At 33.8% G+C, this 21,204-nt stretch overlaps 2 protein-coding genes across 2 annotated transcripts; one reads left to right on the top strand and one right to left on the bottom strand.

Moving 5' to 3' along the window:
• Window positions 1-2,114: 2,114 nt before the first annotated feature.
• On the top strand, window positions 2,115-3,757 carry LOC132723345 (uncharacterized). Its single transcript, XM_060708039.1, has 4 exons — window positions 2,115-2,204; window positions 2,622-2,705; window positions 2,963-3,076; window positions 3,578-3,757. Exons 1-4 carry the CDS (start codon window positions 2,160-2,162, stop codon window positions 3,701-3,703), a joined length of 369 nt encoding a protein of 122 aa, XP_060564022.1. The 5' UTR covers window positions 2,115-2,159; the 3' UTR covers window positions 3,704-3,757.
• Window positions 3,758-5,186: 1,429 nt separating this feature from the next.
• LOC132723344 (small ribosomal subunit protein uS15) lies at window positions 5,187-20,336 on the bottom strand. The gene is made up of 6 exons (XM_060708038.1): window positions 20,229-20,336; window positions 8,755-8,803; window positions 8,280-8,358; window positions 7,411-7,580; window positions 6,552-6,652; window positions 5,187-5,278 (listed from the first exon to the last, which is right to left on the bottom strand). Exons 1-6 carry the CDS (start codon window positions 20,249-20,251, stop codon window positions 5,245-5,247), a joined length of 456 nt encoding a protein of 151 aa, XP_060564021.1. The 5' UTR covers window positions 20,252-20,336; the 3' UTR covers window positions 5,187-5,244.
• Between the last annotated feature and the right edge of the window lie 868 nt (window positions 20,337-21,204).

The raw sequence follows: 21,204 nt of genomic DNA on the forward strand, positions 1-21,204 counted from the left end.
TACCTTTGTTTTATGAATATTTTTAGTGTAAATAATTCAAATGCATTACTAAGTATCTCTGCATAGTTAGATTAATTGAAATGAAACGTGTAAATGCACAGATGGTGTTCCATACATTCTAATTGGGATCATTTATTTAACCCTTTACTTTATATAGACGTGTTTTGACGGCTTTTCGAACCCCCCCCCCTTTTTTGAGGCCCCAAACAGTGACAAAATACCCTATTTAGGCCCCAAACACTGTTTTTCGTTTGGGAAATGTTGTTAAAAAAGGGATCACTTTACTTTTTCGGCGCCGCCCCCTATCAAAAAGGTACACCAGGGGATTGCCAGAAGGGGTATGTGCCCCTTTCTGATTGGGGGCTTGAAGGGTAGTACCCCTTATCGCCAAGAAAATTTTGGACTTGGGAGATGCTAAAAATGATCCCAGGTCGATCGTAACGTAATGTGTAACCAACGCTGAAAAGCATTTGACTCTATCTCAATCCATTGAGAAGTTGCATCACTTTGAAATCAATTTTGATGGAAAAAAACTACGCAAAATAGTGATTTCTGGCAATTTTGAGATGACCCCTCGTTGCCATGGTAACAGGAAATTTTGAACTTAGCATGTCTTTACAAAGGCAATGGTCCAGTCAACATTTGTGCCAAGTTTGATTAGTATTTGATCATTTTTCATAGTTTCATAGCAGTTTGAACTTGTAACAGAAGGCTTTTAATGAAAACGGTCATTTTTCACAATAATTATGCTCATGATGGAAAGGGTTAAGTACTTTCTATGTTAAAGACTGGATACATTGTATTGCTTTTTACATGTGGTGAAAAGGATGTTTTTCATTAACTTCAATGAAAGAATTTAAGAGTCAGATTTTCACAAATCAAATTTAATTTTGTATTCAACTTTGCCGAGTTATTTCCCTCTTTCTTAAAGACATTTTAGGACCGCGTACAAGCCAAGTTTATGAAGTAAGCTTTCCATAATTGTAAAACTATCTTCACGATTTAAGTGGAATTTATCACAATAAGATATAATTAAACGTTTATATATAATAGATCAAAGTGGGGGCTCATAATGTCCTTTTACGTCTATCTCACATTTAAATATATCTACAAAGGTCAAATTCGTGAGAACGACTGAATTCTCTTGTATGTTTCTAATTGTTTAGGTTTAGCCTATATAGTAAGACAAAAAGTTAATTTCATTTGTTCTAATTATTAAGTTCATTATTTAACCCAAATTACGTTCATTTAACCCCAAGTACAAAACCCTAGGTTCGTTCATTTTTAAACCAACAAAGATTCATTTTCAAAAGACATGCTTCTGTTTCAATTCTCACAAAAAATATATTTCAATAATGCAGCAACGTTTTAAAAAAGGGCCAATGGTTATAGAGACACGTTCAAAAAGATGTCAAAATAGTTTTGCTCGCTTTAGTAATCCAAACGTCTTATGAACAATCAGGCATTTTAGTCCCATAACATTAATTAACTTTATTTCTAGATGTATCTTTTGTCGAAATTGTTTTATTTAAAGAAATGGAGCGGGTACATGGGTATGCTTGTCTGGGTCAAAGGTTTGTTGGTCTGTAGTAGAAATTACTATTCTCCTGATATTTAAACTTTACATTTCCAGCTATCAATTCAATTTAGCCCTAATGGAATGAAAGGGTCATTTATGAGGCCATTTTCCTCTCCCAATAACAATTACCTTTGCAAAATTCGGAACAGCTAGGTAGCGGCATTTTGAGCAAATACTGTCGTATTCGGTTAGAAATCGTTTCTTTGACTTACTCGAGTCATTTATAGATGCATTTGTCTACTGTACAACATGTTTTATGTACAAAGAATTAAAAACATCTTTTACAATCGCCGAAAGTGTTCTTTTTACCTTCAAAATAATGGTAATTCTAAAACCGTGTCACTACGTACTGTACTAGGATAAAATGTATATTGTTCTAATTTCTTGTCAATACAAAGACAAAAGAAATGTGAATAGCAGTAAGGTTGAGGATTTGCCATAATTGTACTTCAACCCCATTCTTAAAGTTCATCGAGTTAAGGCAGTGTGAACTGGAATCATATGTATGCCTTATCTCCAGTGTATATATATGTAGATATCACTGGCTTACAAGTTTAGTTATAAAACTTCTGCAATAGCCATGAAGATCTGCGTCGCTTTTGCTGGCCTCGTGGCCGTCTGCCTTGTGAGTATTATTTCTAACAATATTTAGTATATATATTTCTGTGCTTTTTGGCTTATGTCAATTCTTATAACATTCTTATACATTAAGTCACTTAAGGGAGGGGGCAGTGCAGTATAAATTTGATATTGCATTGGTTTTCAATTGTCACGTGGCAATCATGGATGAATTGAATCGGATACTTGTACATGGACATATATATCAGTGTAATGTTTCGATGCATATTTCTCAGTAGTGTAAATACAATTGTTACTTTTCTTGGGGCGAGTGTGGGGCGTATGGTCAGTAACATATAGAAATGCTGTTATTGGTGTTTTTTCCAACCTTCTAGTGGAGAAAACCTAATTTAAATGAATCAGAGCACATAATTTAAATGTTAATCTGGCATCTGGGTAGATTAGATTTGTTCCTTTCTTTCAGGCGGCTACAACTCAAAAGCCTCACCATCATACACACGAGCCAAATGAGGGAGAATCGTTCACATTTGCTTATAATGGCCATACGGTATGTAGAAACGAAAAATATGAACTTAGTTTGCGAGTTGGTGCTTCACTTAGACCTATATACCAACACAACAGTCTTACAAATTTCTAGTTAGGTTACTGTTCTAATTATTTTGATTTTCAAATATTTTTATTTAGAACTTATAGCCGTCTGTGTCTTTAACTGTCATTTAGGTGATAACGCCGACAGGAAAAATGCGGTTTTTGTTGGGGTTGGTTGTAGTTGTTAGAAAATACATTTTATCCTCCAAATTTCAGCATGACTTTATTGTGAGGCATCGTGCGGGAAAGACATACATATGTTACGTCGCAACAGTGACAGCAGACGAGATGCATCTGGTACACACAGACGCTGGAATGAGAAGTCTTGAAGTAAATCCTTCATCTCATTTTATATTTTCAATTAGTGTGTTTTGAACACACTTGTCTGTCTCGTGTGTTTCTCAATAGTATTAATGACAATATAAGATGTACATGTATTTGTACATTTGTTTCATGCTTTTCTTTGGGTGGGGAACAGGGGGTTAGTGGACTGTAAGTTACATACTGGTCTGTCCCTATTCATGTAGCAATAACTATCACTTCCGTTTACAGACATGTTAAACATGGATTATGTATTGCTTCTTTACGATTTTAACAAGAACTTGTCGATTCTGAACTTGTTTTTAGGTGTTTTTTTAACTTCTTTTCTTTCTTCTGATGCGGCATTTCCTGTCAGGTCAGTATAAAGACGGGTACGCCGATGACTTAAATCTAACTAAATACTAGTGCTACTTGGGATTCGAGTTTCATCAAAAAAAAAAGTTGCAGACAAAATTTATACGGGTTCGATATGAGTATAATAGTAATAAAATGTCAGTTTTCTTTTTTCAGCTGAGAATATTGGGACTACTTTCTTCAGCAACAGAAGTTCTGCCGTCTGCCCTTGACGCAGGTAACGTGAAATTGTGTGGCCACGCCCCTCATAACGCAACAACGATTTACAAGACAATTTCATAAACCAGGGATGAATATTCCAGTGTATTCTTTATTTTGAATAAATTAAAAATAATCTGAATGTTGTTTTATCTCCTGATGCAAATCAGAGTCGACGTTAAAATGATATAGTCATTACATTAACCAAACATGCTATACTATGTTGTTTCATGGAGATACCTTTTTATTTGTGTGAATAATGGGCGACACTAACATTTTTTTGCAGGATAACGTCCCTAATCTGACAACAGTACACTGTCATAATAAACAACTTACTCCAAGTATTTCAAGTTTCAGGTTGATATCTTTAAGGGACTCCACCGAGATCAAAAAAGAAAACAACAACTTAAAATTCTGTTGACACTCAAAACAAAAGATAATACATACAGAATTAGTGAAAATCGTAAATTTGCAATTTTCTCATGACGATTCAAGTGAAGAGCATTGTAATTTCAAGTTTGGGTAAATTTTTACAATAAGAATAATTTTTCTTGACTATGTATCAAATATATTTTTGACCTACACGCGATCTTAATTTTTTTTACTAAAGGGCACTAACTACAAATACTGAATTAATCCATATAAAAAAACCCAATCAGGTGTATAATTTCATATGCTAAACTTTCATGAACTGTCAAATACATATTGAGCTAGCATCACAAAATGTTAACTAAATCAAGGGCAAAAACTCTTGACAAAACTAGATTAATCCACCCCCCCCCCCTTTCTTGTGAACAACTTTACATGCTAAAGTTTTCCAACTAGCTCAAGCAGTTTTAGCTGTACATGTCAACCAACATGAAATAGCACATGGATACCTTGTAGTTTGTTACTTGAACAGTCACATTTTTAGTTCCCTTTCAATATTTAAAAGAAAGTGTCACTTATTTCAGCAGACTAAGTACTGGTATACTTTGAAGCAAGAAAGAAATCAACATATGAAACTTATAGTACAAAAATTGTTATAAGCTGTAACGTATAGGTATTTTTTGCTGTATGACACAAGGAAACAACAATATATTTGGTCAAAATCAGTTTTAATTCACATGTCGGCCATTTTGAAAACAGGATGTCATCATTTAAATCGAGGTAATGGTGTTTTATTTCAGTTTTTTTTTCATGTTTCAGTTAAAATTTCTACATGTTATTTTGCATCAATTTAAATATTAAAAGTATCTTTACATTGTAACTCAAAATTTATTTTTTCAACAAACAAGAACATTTAGAAAATGATACTCGTTTCAGACATATGCACAAATTTAACAGACTATTGTTGCTTTTTGCAGAAGTTTGAAAATGTTGTTCTGTTTTACGTAAAAATCTATAGATTTAAAATATTTTGCACAAAAACTTTGTTGTTTAGGTGTTTGAATAAAATATCTCAATTCTGACCAATTTTAACACTGGTCACATAAAAATATGCCATTACTATGAAATAAGTGATGACGCGGAATTAGTGATGTTGAGTATAGGTTACTAATTTGTCACAATATAACAATCAACACTATTCAGATTTTTTTCATTTATTTAGAGAGACTGTACAAGGTACGACATCTATAAAGTCTTTACTGTACCATAGCTGCAGCAGTGGCGGATTGGCTGAAAATAACAAACAAAGTCATGAATAGAATCTTGGCAACAATTCACACAAATAATAAATCCAAATTTACTAACAGAAAATAATCTGCAATCTCACTTACTGTGAAAAGTCATCTTAATACTTATCCCGAAACTAACTATTACATTTAAAGGTTATATAACATTTACTTTATTATAATCTAAACTAGATGCCTAGCTTAACCTGTTAAATTTTTACCAAAGATTTGCCATGCTTTAAAAATTGGAGCAGTTTGGAACAGTCCAGATTTCAATCTCAATATATAATTTTTTTGCTACAGCGTGGATGTTCTCTATACTAAGGGCAAAGGCTAATCCTACTCACTACCAGAAGATTAAACAATGTCCTTTTCAGATAAATTATGTTCATTAACTTGAAAATTCAAAATATTATTTTAACCCATTGATTATTCGAAGTAAATTTTCAGTCCCCGGTACTTCAGATTATCTTTGAATACTCGTGTTGGACTGTATAAAGTTTTTTGGTTCCAACAGTGGCTTTTCTAGGATTCCAAAAACATTTAATTTAAAAGTGAGAATTTATTACATTTGTTGATCTTTTTCTATGTAAAATTTCCCCCCCTGCCTCAAAAATAGATGGGAATTCTCAAAAATATGAGTGAATCCCCCCCCCATCCCCCGTCCTAAATAAGACACTGTTCCAATGACAACATGTATGTCTACTGTTACCATATTAAGACAAAATTTTTTTGACACTATTCTGTTAATGTACGAAAGGTATAATAATGTCGAACTTTTCTTCATATATCAACTTTATTTTTTTAAGTACCAGTGCAGAACTCAAGCTGCCAATAGTGTAGCAAACTACACTCCATACTAAACTAAACAAAAGCCAAGCAGGAGTTATGTATGTACATTCACTATCAATGTTCAACTTAAAGGCCTTAGTCTGCAAGCTAATAATAAGACCATCTAAAACATGACCCTCAAGATGTGTGAATAATTTCAGTGGTTCAAAGTGGTATTATATAACCATGCAAATCTAGTTATTGGGAGACCGATCTACATGATTGAAGTTTCAAGTGAACATTCAGTTAGTTAACAAGTTATACATTTTAATGTAAAACCGTATCAAAGTGTTACACCGAGTTAACAAGTTATACATTATAATGTAAAACTTTATCCAAGTGTTACACCATGGGCGTTGGCTATAGAAGGACAACCAACTTTTTTTACATCATATTAACAAAGAGCAACATACTTATGTGTGGTAATTTAGGGGAGCAGAACTTACTATTTCCAGGTTGGTGGCAGAACTCTCTTGGTCTTGTAGTATCTGGCCAATCTGTGAATTCTGCTCTCTACAAGAATCAGTCTGAACTTGGCATCCTTGTCCTGAAAGTTAACAATATTACATTGTAGTAATAAAAATTTCATACTTACTTCATTTGTTGACCATGGTTCAGTGCTATGGTTAGATATGATATGGTATGCTGTGCTATGAACTAACACAAGTATTCAATTAACTAATACTGACTAAAATCAAATGCTTTCTACAGCATATCAATTTTTACTTTTTCCAATTTGCCAATTCGAAATGCATAGATTCAATCAGAAGTGTAAATTCTATTGGCTAATCAGTTCCAATAACATTGAAGAAATCAATACAGTGGTTACAATGTTGTTTTAGCAGTCTTAATACTGAGCTACATTTTGGCACAATGTCATACTACTTCAGGGAGACAGATAGTTTATATTGAGATGTAATACAAAATTGAATAGTTAAAGGAGGACTCCTCCTATAACCATGAAAGTTTGACAAAATCCCACAAAGACCAGGTCACTCATGTTTTGCAGTGGACTGTTGGCTACATTTGTATAGTTTTATTCAAATTTCTCTTACCTGCAACATTTCAATTTCAAAGTAACTAAAGTGAATAGTTGTCTGGAATTTATTTTTGCAAGAAAACATTACGCAAGAACCAAAAATATTTCACTTCTCAAAGCTGCAAAAATATGCATTTTAGCAAAGACTCTAAAATGGGTGAAACAAAAAATGCTGCTTAAAATGCTGAGTGTAGACGAATAAATTGAAATACCATCTATATGCATCATCTGTCATTTTGTAATTCATATGCATTAAATGAATGTACCTTCCTGTTTCTTTCTAAATGTTTTCTGATGTTGACAGCTTTCTTGATCAGGTAATAGAGATCTTCTGGGATGTCCGATGCAAGACCCTTTCCCTTCAAGATTCTCAAAATTTTGTTTCCAGTGACAAATCTCACTTGAGCCACACCATGAGAATCTCTCAAAATCACACCTAAAATAAGGCATAGAAATTTTTCATTTCCTTGTCAAGAGCACTACTTTGGCACAACTTAGTCCAAAAACAGAATTAAGGAAAACTTACAATAATTTATCACTCCACAAAAACTAGAAACAGCTACTTAATTATATTTCATAATTGAATTGAAAAGAATTACAGAATGATAAAAATAATTACAAAATCTTATTTAAGTCTTATCAAGAATTAGGCTGCTTCATATACTTGCACATTTGCTTTTAATACAAATCTGGCATAAATTCTGAGTGAGCCAAAACAAAAACTAATTTTATTTCAGTTCAGCTAAGTTTGATAATATAGCAAAGTTCTGGTATAACTAAAAGACAAAACCCAATAGGTAACACTGATTATACCAGGTTTTCAACCACCGACCAGTAACTAGATTCTTAACATGGAAGAATTTAACAGCCCCAGGTATGACTTAAACTCTAAACTCCCCAACCCACCAACTTATCTGTGAATTACTAACAATCTTCTTGCTTCCAACCATGACAAAATTCTAAGATCCTGGCAGAATTAGAACCCTGCAGTGAGAAGTATTTGATTTAAACTAAGAAGTACCCAGATTTGAATATCTTTACTATACTCTGACACAGTCCCTCCTCAGTGTATCAATCTTAAAAGGTAGGACAACAAAATTATTTTCCAAGTGCACAGATAATAAATGCTACCTACCAATCTGTGAAGGAGTCAATCCTTTCTTTGCCAGCTTAAAAATCTGTTCTTGAACATCTTCTGATGTCAGTTTCAACCACTGAAATAATAAGAAACTTTACATGCTGGCACAATTCACTAATTACCTAACATCTTAACAATTTTTTTTGCGAGATCTTAACAGGATAATTTTATTTAATGAATAAAAAACAACGAAAAGCCTTGGAGTGTTTAGCCTAAACGTTTTCATGTTTGAACTTCAGGTGTACTGGTAAATTTTGAAATGTACACCCCATTTTCAATGACAGGGAGTGCATATACTTTTACATTTGAAATTGATTGGCAATTAATGCTGCTTCAAACCTGGCTTTGGTTCAAATCTTCTCATAATTTACCAATCCAATCAAATAATTGCTGAATATGAATTAATAAATGTAATATGAAGCCTATTTTAAAACAAATTTTCATGGGATTTATTCAAGAGCTTTCTACTTACTGTTGGAACTGATCGTCTGTAAGGGAGTGCTGACTGGGATATACCCTTTCTGGAAAAAATAACAACGTAACAATTAATGGAAGGTTAAACTTAAAACATGTGAAAATCTTTAAATGCTCCTATTAAAGTGAATTGGTCTATATAAAAGGTCTGTAACACAATTACTAATTAATACACTATGCCCTTGACCCGTATTTTCGGGGGTTTAATGTTTTAAATTTAAGCCACCGTTTTTTAATTAATAGTAAATGGAAGACAAAAAACATCAACAGTGAGTAAAAACTATGACAAACAAAAGGGAACCGTTTAAAATACGAAAATAAACTATTTCAGTAAGAAATCCTAATCTTTCTACTTTCACTATCAGTAATCTGTGTCGCTCGGAAGCTGTCTCATATTTTCGGGGATTTTGATTGGATGGCCTCGTTTCGGTAGTTACATTGCACACGCTCAAATTCTATACAGCACTCAAATTATTTCGGGACATCACTCAAATTATTTCGGGACATTGGTTTAAGTTAGGCACAAGTCGCGGTGATGAATTTTTAGGCGAAGATACGTTTTCAGGTTCTTTTTTGTTGCGGTGTAGTTGAAAATAACATATTAAAATGAGAAAAGAAAAAATTATAATTGAAATGACGGAAACAGGACGTTTCGGCCCCAAACCAAATCGGCCCCAGTAGAAAAATCGGCCCCTGGACGTTTCGGCCCTTTTCCGCGAGACGTTTCGGCCCTACTATATAGTATGGCTGCTTTTCCTTAAGTCGTGGGTTTTCCTTGAGTCATGGGTGGGTTAAAATCGTAGATGACGTTTTGTATGGTTAAAAATGTATTTTAATTATATATATTACTTATAATTTGTTGTTAAAAAGTTGTAAATACTGTAAGGCCTAAAAAAAAAATATGTCTGTTTCGGGTAACCCGACCCTACCTATAAAAATGCGCCGACCCTAACTATTTTTTTCCGTTTCTGGGCAAAAAAATATTCGTTAGCGAATAGAGAGTTTCAAAGGGCGGATAAATGCGAATTGAACGCTTGAGACGCTGTCGTAAAACGCTCAGACGATTTAGATCGGTCTTTTTTTGTTATACATGTTTTGATTGGCTCGTGCAGTTTTGCGGTCCAATGAAAATCACGCTATCGGAAACTGGCTGTTATAACAAGCAACATGGCGAAAAATTGACTGCGGAATGTCTGTATTAAATATTTATAGGAAGAAATGCGAACACGCGGCAGAGTTGAGATGTTTCCGGGTGTTAGACTCTCAGATGACATTTTCAAAACTTGAGAGCCAAATGCGATGTCATCTCGATGGGTTAATGGAAGTTTCCCTTTCCAAAAATGAAGGTACCGTCAAAGATAAATGGTTCGAAGTTTGAATTCAATGTCAGAGTCAATATTAAAACACAAGCTGCATGCTATAAACAAAAGACAGATTTCTTTCATGTATTCGACATTGCATAGTTGCCTTCCACTTAGGGGAATATTTTATTCAGGCCTGTTCAGTTATCTTGACATGATAAGTCGTGCAGTTGAAATGCTGCTGAACGTGGTGCTACTATTAAAGGGGCTGTGAATAGCATGCATGTAATATTCCTTTCATTTAATACTGCTTTGATATGTAAAGATGCATTAAAATCGAGTCTGTTATTTTCTATCTTTCATTAATTTTGTTTTCATTGCTTTTAATATTTAAAATTTGAAAAGCTGTTTTGATATGTCCTGTGCCACACTTCAAAATGAATCAACAGTTACATTAAAATGAAAATGACACAGAAGTTACACATTTCAGCTTGACTGGAAAATTAAAAGTGTTGCAATTTATTAAACCAGTTAGAGTAGTTAGAGGCAAATGAGACCGTAGTCCCACTGAAAATCAAGTGGACTTGAGTATTAAGTATAGCCACAGGTCAGATGACATATGTACAAAGCTGTTCCGGAGACCTGCAAAGCTGTTCCAGTGTAATTTTTCATCCTCTTTTGCATACTACTAAACAAATTTTTAGCCAGACTTGGAGTCTGACTCTGTGCTGTGCATTATTTTGTTTCATACCGTCACAAATGTATCCCATTTTCCATGTGTGTTATTGAGATCTAGTCTTTGCTTTTTTCCAGATGGGCCATGGACAATTTTAGATGACACTTTTTCTGACATCTATGAAATGCCAATTGGCATTCTGCTCAGCCAGGTAAGAGATGGAAAAAAGCAATGAAGTAGTTTTTCTGTCTAACATTGCAACATGTTTTTAATATTTAAAGTATGAGAAAGCTAGATATTAATTAAATATAAAATTTCCCAACTTTGCAACACAAAGCAGATCTTAACAGGTGAAAACAACCATTGCATTTAAGTGAAAAACAGGAATACTGCAAAGATAGTTTTTTTTATAGATTTGTGCGTAGTGCATTCCCAACCTTCTATAGATACTAAGACACAATATTCAGTGAACACTGATGTCCTACTATATATTACTTTTCAGAACTTTTATTTTCAGTTTCCGGGTACAAAATACATACAGCTACAGTGTGTTCCTCAAACAGAGGAAACATTTCATGCGCAGACCAGCAATACCAGTGTGGAAAAAAGAACAAATGCTTTTGAAGTCTTGATGGAAAATAGTAAAGCTGTTGCCACTGCCCCATTAAAAAAGATCAAGGTAAATATATAACATTGAACTGAGTATGACTGACAGTTTTGTGACATATATTAACAATGTTTTTACTGTTCACAATCTTATGACAGCCCTGCATAAGATATGCCAAGTTGTCGGATTCTATATTGATACCATTATTTGATGGTGTTGGACTGGGATTGAACATGAATCTTTTTGTTTAATATCCAGGGCAAACTAAGCTACACAAGGCAGCAAACTGTATAAGGAAAACCCCAGATATACACTGCCAGAAATTAGGGAAAATTAACGAAGACATTTTCCACTTAAAATTTAAATGCATGGCTCAATAAATATTTTATTAAATATAGCTCTGGTGTTTCCTCTGGGTCACTCTCAAGAAAAGATGAGCTATACAACAATCTGGTTGATCTGATGGTGTCAAGAAAGTTGTTCTTCTATGAACCAACAACAGAAGGCCAATATGTCACACAGGTAAATTGTCATCAATTACTTTTCTTTTGACAGTTCAGTCTATCATTGAAGTACTACTGTATTAAATAAAACTATGAAAAGCATTGAAAACAGTAAAATGCACGACTGTGGCTAATTGTTTCTCTGATGTGGTTGACACCCTCAGAAGATTATTGATCTATATACTAAGTGTGTAAAGCACCCAAGGCAGAGTAGAAAGCTGCCAGCAGTTACACCAGCATTTCAGTTTCTACATTCAAACTTAAGAAACATTTAAGCTTTACTAGCATATTATAAAATGGAACCAATTTATGAGCACTTTGCAATCAGTGTAAACCGAGATCACGTTGATCTGACAAGAATTTCACTGTTTGCTGTCCATTTACATGCATATGTAGTATCAAGTGTCATTTACATGCATATGTAGTTTTAAGTGTAAAGCAAATGCACAAAAAATTCAGTGCATATTCAGGAGGCTTGTTAAATATTTGAATGCTATCTGAATATTGTTTTTCCAGGGATATTAGACTGGAGAACTGGTTAAGTATTATAGCTTTGGTGTGGAATAGCCTTAGTATAGAGTCTAGCACTGTAGATGTACTTTTATATGTTTAATACTGTAGTAGTGTGTCATCTCTGGGATTGGTTTTCTATCTGCACAAATACAAACATCTTTACTTTCAATGAATGTTTAATGACAAATGCTTTTATGTTTTAAATGCTTCTTCTGTGTCTATACTAGAACAACACAATTTCTGTCTATTAACAATACACTAATACTTCAAATATTGGAGCCACATTGCATGAAACTGTTTCTTCAGAAATCTTCATTTAAAGTTTCTTTTTTTTAAAGTTAAGTTCGGAGACATCCTGCACATGCATAGTGAAGAATTTGGTATTAGAAATTGCTTCATTGTTTATTAAAATAAAAATAAATATTGTTTCTTTGTCTGAGCAGTATATATAAAAATATAACATAGTGGGCCTTGATCAGACTGCACAAATGCCTGAAGATTTCCAAAGACACAATCTCAAATGAGATGGCTCCATTTTTGTACCTAACTACACTTTTAAAAGCAGAAAGGACCTCTTGACAAAGACCATCTGGTGTTTCATATTCATGCATTCTTGCCTAAACTTTAATTTTGCTTTTAATATTTAAAATACAATCAAAACCATTTTTGTGTGTTTCATCCTATAGACTCAGGAACCTAAATTTAGAAAATATTTGTCATGAAAGTTGTTTTTACCGTGAGGCCTGTTCATGTCTGACATCCGGTTTAATTTGAGAGTAGTTTCAGAACATTAAAAGTATATCAGAATATCACTCTTTGTAAATTTATGAATCCTTTTTTAATGAAATGTATATGTAGAACATTAAGTATTTAAAAAGCAAGGCTGAAACGGCCATATATCTAGGATTGTGGGTGACGGCTTAACCCTTTGTTCATATGTCAGAACTTAAAAGTTTACCAAAGATTTATTCTTGAGCTACTGATGCAGTGCATTTTACAATATCTGATATTAAATGAAAATAAGACATAGATTGTTTTTATTATTTTAATATTCAGAAGTGTTTAATTTTTGATATTATTTAACTTTCAGGCTCTGACCAATGCTCTATGGTACATAACCAACCAATATACGGTCATAAATGAGAGAAGTCAGCGTGAGAAAGGTGTGAAACCAATTCCTACAGCCTTTCAGGACTTTGAGGTACCATTGAAATCAAACATTAAAATAACACTCTATTTTTAGAGATAACCCCTTGCAATAACTTAAACACTTCACAACAGCAATTGTCCAGTGATATGTCAGACTGAAAAATTATTGTTCAAAGCGGCGTAAAACCCAAACAAACGAAACAAACGTACATCATTTTATGTTGATACATTTTCTGGTCTTTTATGTTAGACCATTTTCTGGTCCTTTATGTAAGACCATTGATTTCAACATATTTTGCTTTGAAAATTGAAAACCGCTTAAACCAGTGCTAGTAGGCATGAGCAGTGTAGCAGTTACCATTGCAGTTTGTTGTCATTGCTTTCGAAGAATCATGCCTTTCCAGAACTTTGGTATTTCTGCAATACATTATTGCCTCAGTATAAAATGATAAAAGCAAACTATTAAAACAGTGTTATCCTATGGATTCAGTACTTAAAATCTATTTAATAAATGTTTGCACCAGTGGCATAGGTCTTCATGTAAATATCAACATTGATTTTGTTTTCCAGGGATACAATGAATACCGGAGAAAAAAGCAGAAGTCGCAGCCCCTTGAAGCGCAGCAACTGCAACAACACGCTGAAGTGCTGATGAGCTTGTGCATTAGACCAGTCATGCGATCATCTCCAGCATGGGAGCTAGCTCACAATGATATAAAAGACTTAGCAGAGTGCTTAATGTCATATATTTTATTTGTTAAGTCAAAATAAAAAGGTACAGACTAACCAAAACTTAGACCATCCATGCAGACCAGTAGCAGAGTGGGTTAGTGTTTGGACTGTAAATGCTACTTGTACTGGTGTTAAGCCAGAATACAAATTATTGGACAAGATTCTTAATGTCTCAGATTTTCATAAACCCATTTTTTTTGATGAAGATACTCATTTAAACAGTAGGTTTGAAAATCAAATGCAGCGTGCAAGGTTCTTTGACCGTATACAGTTTTCAGTTAATGTAGACATTTTCAAATACTGTCCAGGGGGTTCTGTTACCACATGTTTTTGTCTGTTCAAAGTCCCCACTGACCGTAGTGACTCTGAAAAGGCAACACAGATTGCTAGTGCTATGGCTACAATTAAACCCAAACTCCCAGAGTTCCATACCAGAGCAATGAAGCGAGATTTCAGAGCAAGATTTAGTAACATTGCCACAGTGAAACCTGCTGTTGTTGATCTGCTTTATAAAGAGTTAGCCTCTAGATTCATCAGCAGCTTCAAACCCTGAAATGCAACAGAGACTCCGGTTGATATTCATGGGAGAAACTGGGCTAGTTGCTGATCTCAGACATCTAAATAAAGGTCGTCAAGGAGAAACATATGACTTTTTCTTTACCAAAATGGCTGAACTTGTAGAAGAATATACTGCTGCTGATGAACGCCGGCATAATGTAGCCCATTTGTCTCATTTCCTCTCTTTGGGTGACTTAATAGTACAGACAAAAGAAAGATGTCCAGAAGGAACTAACATTCCGTCAAAATCTCTTGTACGACTGCAGTTCACACCCAGAAATCCTTACTGCCATCAAGCTCTAAACTTCACATCCAGAATAAATGTGCAGTACAAGATACAGCAAAGACAGCTTAGGATATCTCATCCAGATGATCACTACTGTAATGCATTATGGAAGTACATGAGGGAATTTGCCATCAAACATGCCGAGACTACCGCACTGTTCTGCTGTGATGATAAAGCCAAAGTACCAATTGGTGAGCCTAATGTGCACATATCCACAGGAGTTCGTGGGAAGAAAACTATAATACCAACTGGGACCACATTGGCTGCATGCGACCATGATCTTCATCAGAAAGGCAATTTAACACCCTCAGTTTATCTTCACTGTGAAATACCCCAAGACATTAAAGGGTCCTTTTACAAAGGAGTAGTGACTGTATTCATGAATGATTCTGTGTTCCAGGCTTCAGGGCCTATGAGACATGCCACTGCGATAGTAAAGCAAGTTAAAGACTTAGAAAACAAACCATCTGTCATACTGAAGTTCACAGATGGAGGTTCTGACCACCGAAACAATCTTAAAAGTGTGAAAGTAGCAGCCATTTGTATTTTCAAAGAGCTTGATTTGGATTTCTATGCTGCTGCAAGATGTGCCCCTGGACATAGTTGGACAAATCCTTGTGAAAGAATGATGTCAATCCTTAACATTGGTTTGCAGAATTGTACATTATCTCGAAGTGAATGCAGCGAGGCAATAGAAAAAGTTTTGAGATCCTGTAACTCAATGGATAGTATCAGGAAAGCTGCAGTCAAGACACCTGATCTCAAAGATGAGTGGGCTTCTTCCATTGAAATACCACTGCAGATTGTTGAAAGCCGTTTTCGCCGACTTTCCCTTAAAGGAGAGCCAGTAAAGGTCAGATCGTCACTTGGAGAGGAAGAAATTGATCTGCTCTCTAGACATGCAAATCACCTGTTTCCTGATCTGGATTTGACCAAACTTGTGAAACTACATACCAGCAAGGTATTATCATATACAGCCTGGCTTGAGAAACACTGCCGTCAGCGTCATTATATTTTCCAGATAAAGAAGTGTCAAGACATAGAATGCTGTCGGCCTCCAAAGGAAAATTATGACTTCATCCCTGATCCAACCTTAGCAGATGATGGTGAACATTATGAAAAATTTGAAACTGTCTATGGTACAGAGACATCTGAGAAAGACAGACCTACCCTGAACAAACCCAAGACGAGGATAAATCAAGACGAAAATCCAGTTGGAGCAGAAGCACCAATCCAGACCACTTCTAACAGGACAAAGAAACAAACAGATGGTTCCAAGTCAAAAAACTTAGTACCAGATGATCCAAAACTGAAGGGGGATGCATCTATGTTTACTGGACAAAATGCAAGATCAGTAATCACATGTGATGAATGTGATAAACCTAGAATTATTTACAGCAAGGTCAAATTTTCGAGAACACAGGATCTTCAGCTAGCTTGCCTTTTATCAGAGTACCAGTATACATGTGGATCACCACTGACCCCACCAGACAATAGCCTTAATGGCACTGCATTGGTTAGACTAAACATAGAGTGCTCTATCCCAGTAGAAACTTCTTTTTACAGTTCTTCCTTAGCCAAGCTTGATACTTGCTATTACTGTGCTGAAAGTGGGGCAGATATAGATAAAGAGTTAAAAAGGTCGTTCAGAACTGTGCTTCCTGTGTGCAACACGTGTTTAAACCAAGGATTTGAATACCCTTGTTTCAGACCCTTTGGTCCAGGGTTAGAGTTTGATTCTTGGTGCTTTAGGATATGGGAGATCTTAAAAATTTACCATTGATTTACAACTTACCCATGGTTAATTCTTTTAGCAATTGTTCAATGTCTCTGTATGTGACTTTTTCTCATTTCATCAAAAAGCTATTGTCTTTGATATGTTGATGTATACATGTATGTATCAGATTGAATTAAACAGTATTTGATTGACAAGGGTGTCTTTTTACAAATAGAAGTGTTTGCACTTTTTATGTGAACCAGTGTATCAAAGTTGCAAGTCAAAATTATAGACTTTGTTAAATTGTACCATAGTGTCAAAATATACACTTTGCAATACTGTAAGAGCTTCAATATGTCAGCACTACAATTTTTAATTCAATGAAATGTGCAGTATTTAACACATGAACTATTATCAACGTCTAGATTTTTGAACTAAAACTTTGAAACCCAGATCACAGCATGTCATTTTAGGTCTTTTATTGTACTTAACTCCTACAATGCTAGCAGAGGATTGATCTGCTGTTTGCAACCAATATAGACACAGATCAGCAGACTTGCAAGCTGATGAGAATCTGCACTGTTTGCTGTTCATGTTAGAGTCAAACTTTAAAGTAGTGCCTTTAGTTAACAAACATCAAAATTAACACATGTTTGAGTATATTGTCTTTATTCAATATTGAAATAACATTAAATGGCATTAAAGCTATGCAGATTTTAATCAGAATTATTGTATATATGATAAAATATGATAATACAAAGTCAGGCAATGACAGTAGTGTAGGAAAGACTGCCATGTGCAAGAAAACGCTCCGAACTTAAGATAGATTTTGAAAAAAAAAATAAAAAAAATAAAAAAAAATCCCTACCTACCCTACCTAGCAATTTTGGGAAGGTTACCCTAAACAAACAATTTTTTTTTTTTTGGCCTAATAATCGAATAATTTGGCCATTTGTACGGTTTGTTTACATTTTTTGACAACAACATCAACAACCTACTGGTTTCCGGTGTTTGGAACAGGTGCGACTTAATTTCGCGCCAAAATTGGGCCCACAGAAAGTCTCACTGAACTATTAATTGAAATATAAACTAACACTTGGTCACCGGCATCATTATATCTATTATCGATCCATTATCCAACTTGAATAAAATTTTGAAATCATTTGTTGTATCTCCGTCTTTTTGCAACTAGTTATGTTTGTTTATAAAGCAAAATGAACGGTATATGATACATTTGAAAACCACATTGCTTTATTAAAATATCATTTGCAATTGTTGCTACAATTTTGTTAATGTATAAAAGATTTTGAAGGCAGAATGAAAGTTGCCCTGATGTTTTATTTTAGTTTCATTACAAACTCTAATAGATCTTATTGAAGACTGTTAAGTACCGAATAAATTAATCAAATCTGACTCTAAATCGCTAAAGATAGAAGTTTCTAGTCATATAATGATGTTTAATAAATTGGTTAGGTAACTTGAAATAGTTCACTGAGATTTGACAAATGTTTTCTTACACTACTGTTGACATACATGTTAGCCACGACTCAAGGAAAAGCAAAATGCATGTGAATGCAAAATGGTACCTATATAAAATGAGCTAGATAATCGGAAATAAGTCTTAAGAGATGCATAAAAGATCATGACAGTGCAAAATACAAATAGTTCAACATTTTCTGGTAATTTCCATGCTTGTTCCTGTGACGTCATCATACGTCACTGGTCTATTTTTAGAAATGCCCACGACTCTTGGTAAATAAAGCATACAGACAATTAATTAAACTAATTAACAACAATTTATTGAATTAAACAATTATGAAACCCTTTAATTCTTTAAATAATTATTTATTATCTTTTGACTTCTTGAACTATTTAGAAATACGTTAATGTTTTTAAAGGTGTAACAAACAATAAAGGCAGGTTAATCCTTAATTTATAAAACATACCACTAAAACTTCTTGATTAATAAAAGTTAATTACAATTATTCCTTAGAAAACATTATTTTTTATCTTAATTAAACTATAGGCCTACCTATTTTTTTCAAGTAATAACTAATAAACTGTTTATAGCTTTATATAAGTAATATCAGAGAAAAACTTCAAAAGATTAAAAAAAGGTTTGCTATAATCTTCTGATATTATTTTTAATTTTTATTGTTATTAGATAATGATAGATGCTAGATGTTATAAAAGTGATTGAAAGACTGAAACCAAATCATAAATGTACCTGCTATATATTTATTAAAAAGTTTAATCAAACAATGTTGACAGTGACAAAAGAATTATAGATATTATGGCTTCTGTTTTCTTTTCATTGTAAAATTACATGACCGGATATTTCGATTTTCACGTGCATGAACAACTAACTTTCCTTACCTGATAATTAAATGTGTTAGATTTTTCAATATCAAGGAAATAATTACAAGTAGCTATTTATTATGAGATACATGTATACATAAACATTGAAGTTAACATTAATTGCAACAAGTATCTAATCGTTGATGGTTTTAGTAAAGATTTAATCTTTTACGTAAAATATATAAGACGTTTCGTAAATCTTTCAAGGTACTTGGAAATTGGCGTTCCACTTCATGAAAATTGTCATTTATGATTATTATAACCATGAAATTTAAAACACAGTACTTATTCTGGGGCCGATTTGGTAAAGGGCCGAAACGTCTGGGGCCGAAACGTCTTGGGTAATTTGGGGCCGATATGTCTTGGGGCCGAAACGTCTCGAAATCGAAATGACATTGACAGAGAACATGAAAATCTTTTGACATTCAACATTTATTTAACGGTAGTAATTGATAGAAATTAGTGTCTGCAAGAACTTGACTGCTTTTTGGAGAGTCCAATCAAATGCACGAGCTGTCATTCACGACCGGAAATGACGCCACGAAAATATGAGAACAAGGCATAAATGTATTATAAACTCAAATTTAATGACATCACTGTGTTACATACTGGTGAAAATGCCGGGTTTGCCATGATTTAGCATGTCCAGCTATAATCCATGTGTCTATATTTAAAGCAACATATATATTACAGGTGTCAATTTCCTTAATAATTTAGACCCTGCAGTATCCAAAGGTTCCAGTTGGAAATAGAAAAAAAAAAATTTTCGTGATCGTATTTAAACATTTTAACAAACAGGATTCAAGGAATCGGACCACAGTGATTCAAACCAATAAACACGGTATCAATGCAAGATTATTAATCATGAATGAACAATTGCTAAGTATTGTTTGGCAATTTGAACACCCCACCCGCTTCCCACGTGTTACTTTACTCATTTTTTCTCCCTTAATCTTTCACAATAAATTGTACCGTCTACATAAGATTAAAGATAAAGTTTCAATTTATATCAAAACATAACAATTTTAAAGGATATATAAATAATACAAATGTACAGTTAAAATATGTGTACCCAGGATTGTGCATGCGACCCATGTTGGAAATTTAGTTGAAAAGAACCCGTATGTAGCACATGTCCGAAACGTTGCGTAAATTGGGTTAAATGCCGTTCTTAAAAAACGGAATACGGTTTCGCAGTACCACACCGCTTTTTTTCTGTTCATTGAACGCCTTTCCTTGTTAATCTTGTTTATCATATTTTATGTTTTTTTTGTTGTGGTGTCTTTTTTTTCGTGTTGTTGCTATTGTTTTTCTGGCTTTTTTCAAGTGTTTTTTTTTCACATAAATTTGACAGCAAAATATGGCATATTTTTAAGAATTCTACAAGTTTTAACAATCCGATTAGCACAAATGCATTTTACAAATATAAACTGATAGTTTTGTTAACCATTTGAACTCAACAGACACTTTGAATTCATGTGGAAATGTTTATCAAATTTTTATATTTTTACTGAATGATAACTGGCAAATATTGAATCAGGGTCTTTCAAATAAAATATTTGAAAGACCCTGATTGAATAGAACTTCAGTACATTAGCAGTAATTGACCATACAATGTAAATCATTCCCTTGTACTTATCTGAACAAAGGTGTTTGGGACTCTTATTAAGTTCTTTACAGAACTATTTTTTATGTTTAGTCAAACTTTATTTTAAATAATCGTTATTTTTTTTTATCTATTAATGGTAACTTCTTCGACAAATAATAATTCCATCCTAGATTTATTCTGTATTATTTGATGATGGGCCATATAAGGCTAACATTCCAGGTAGACAGATGGTACCACCATAATAAATGTTACTTGTTTATCAATATTCATTAAGAAGATATCGAACAGCTTTCCTCTCAACCTGTTTGATAAACATATACTATGCTCATCTTTTGGTACAATAATTTTATTCCAGAATTTTATTGAAATCTAGGAACTTCTCACTAAATTTGTCTGATCTGAGTAATAAAATGCACAGTCTGTGTTTCGGAAGCTGCAT

The sequence above is a fragment of the Ruditapes philippinarum genome, unplaced genomic scaffold (genome assembly GCF_026571515.1).
Source record: "Ruditapes philippinarum isolate M1 unplaced genomic scaffold, ASM2657151v2 ctg20205_1_1_1_1, whole genome shotgun sequence".
NCBI classification, from domain to species: domain Eukaryota; kingdom Metazoa; phylum Mollusca; class Bivalvia; order Venerida; family Veneridae; genus Ruditapes; species Ruditapes philippinarum.

Coding starts and splice junctions, on each gene's coding strand:
- LOC132723345 (XM_060708039.1), top strand. CDS start 2,160: ATGAAGATCTGCGTCGCTTTTGCTGGCCTCGTGGCCGTCTGCCTT. Junction 2,205..2,621: donor GCCTCGTGGCCGTCTGCCTT/GTGAGTATTATT, acceptor CCTTTCTTTCAG/GCGGCTACAACTCAAAAGCC. Junction 2,706..2,962: donor TTGCTTATAATGGCCATACG/GTATGTAGAAAC, acceptor TCCAAATTTCAG/CATGACTTTATTGTGAGGCA.
- LOC132723344 (XM_060708038.1), bottom strand. CDS start 20,251: ATGGGTCGCATGCACAATCCTGG. Junction 8,804..20,228: donor GGTCGCATGCACAATCCTGG/GTACACATATTT, acceptor TATTTTTTCCAG/AAAGGGTATATCCCAGTCAG. Junction 6,653..7,410: donor ATTTAGAAAGAAACAGGAAG/GTACATTCATTT, acceptor GTTAACTTTCAG/GACAAGGATGCCAAGTTCAG.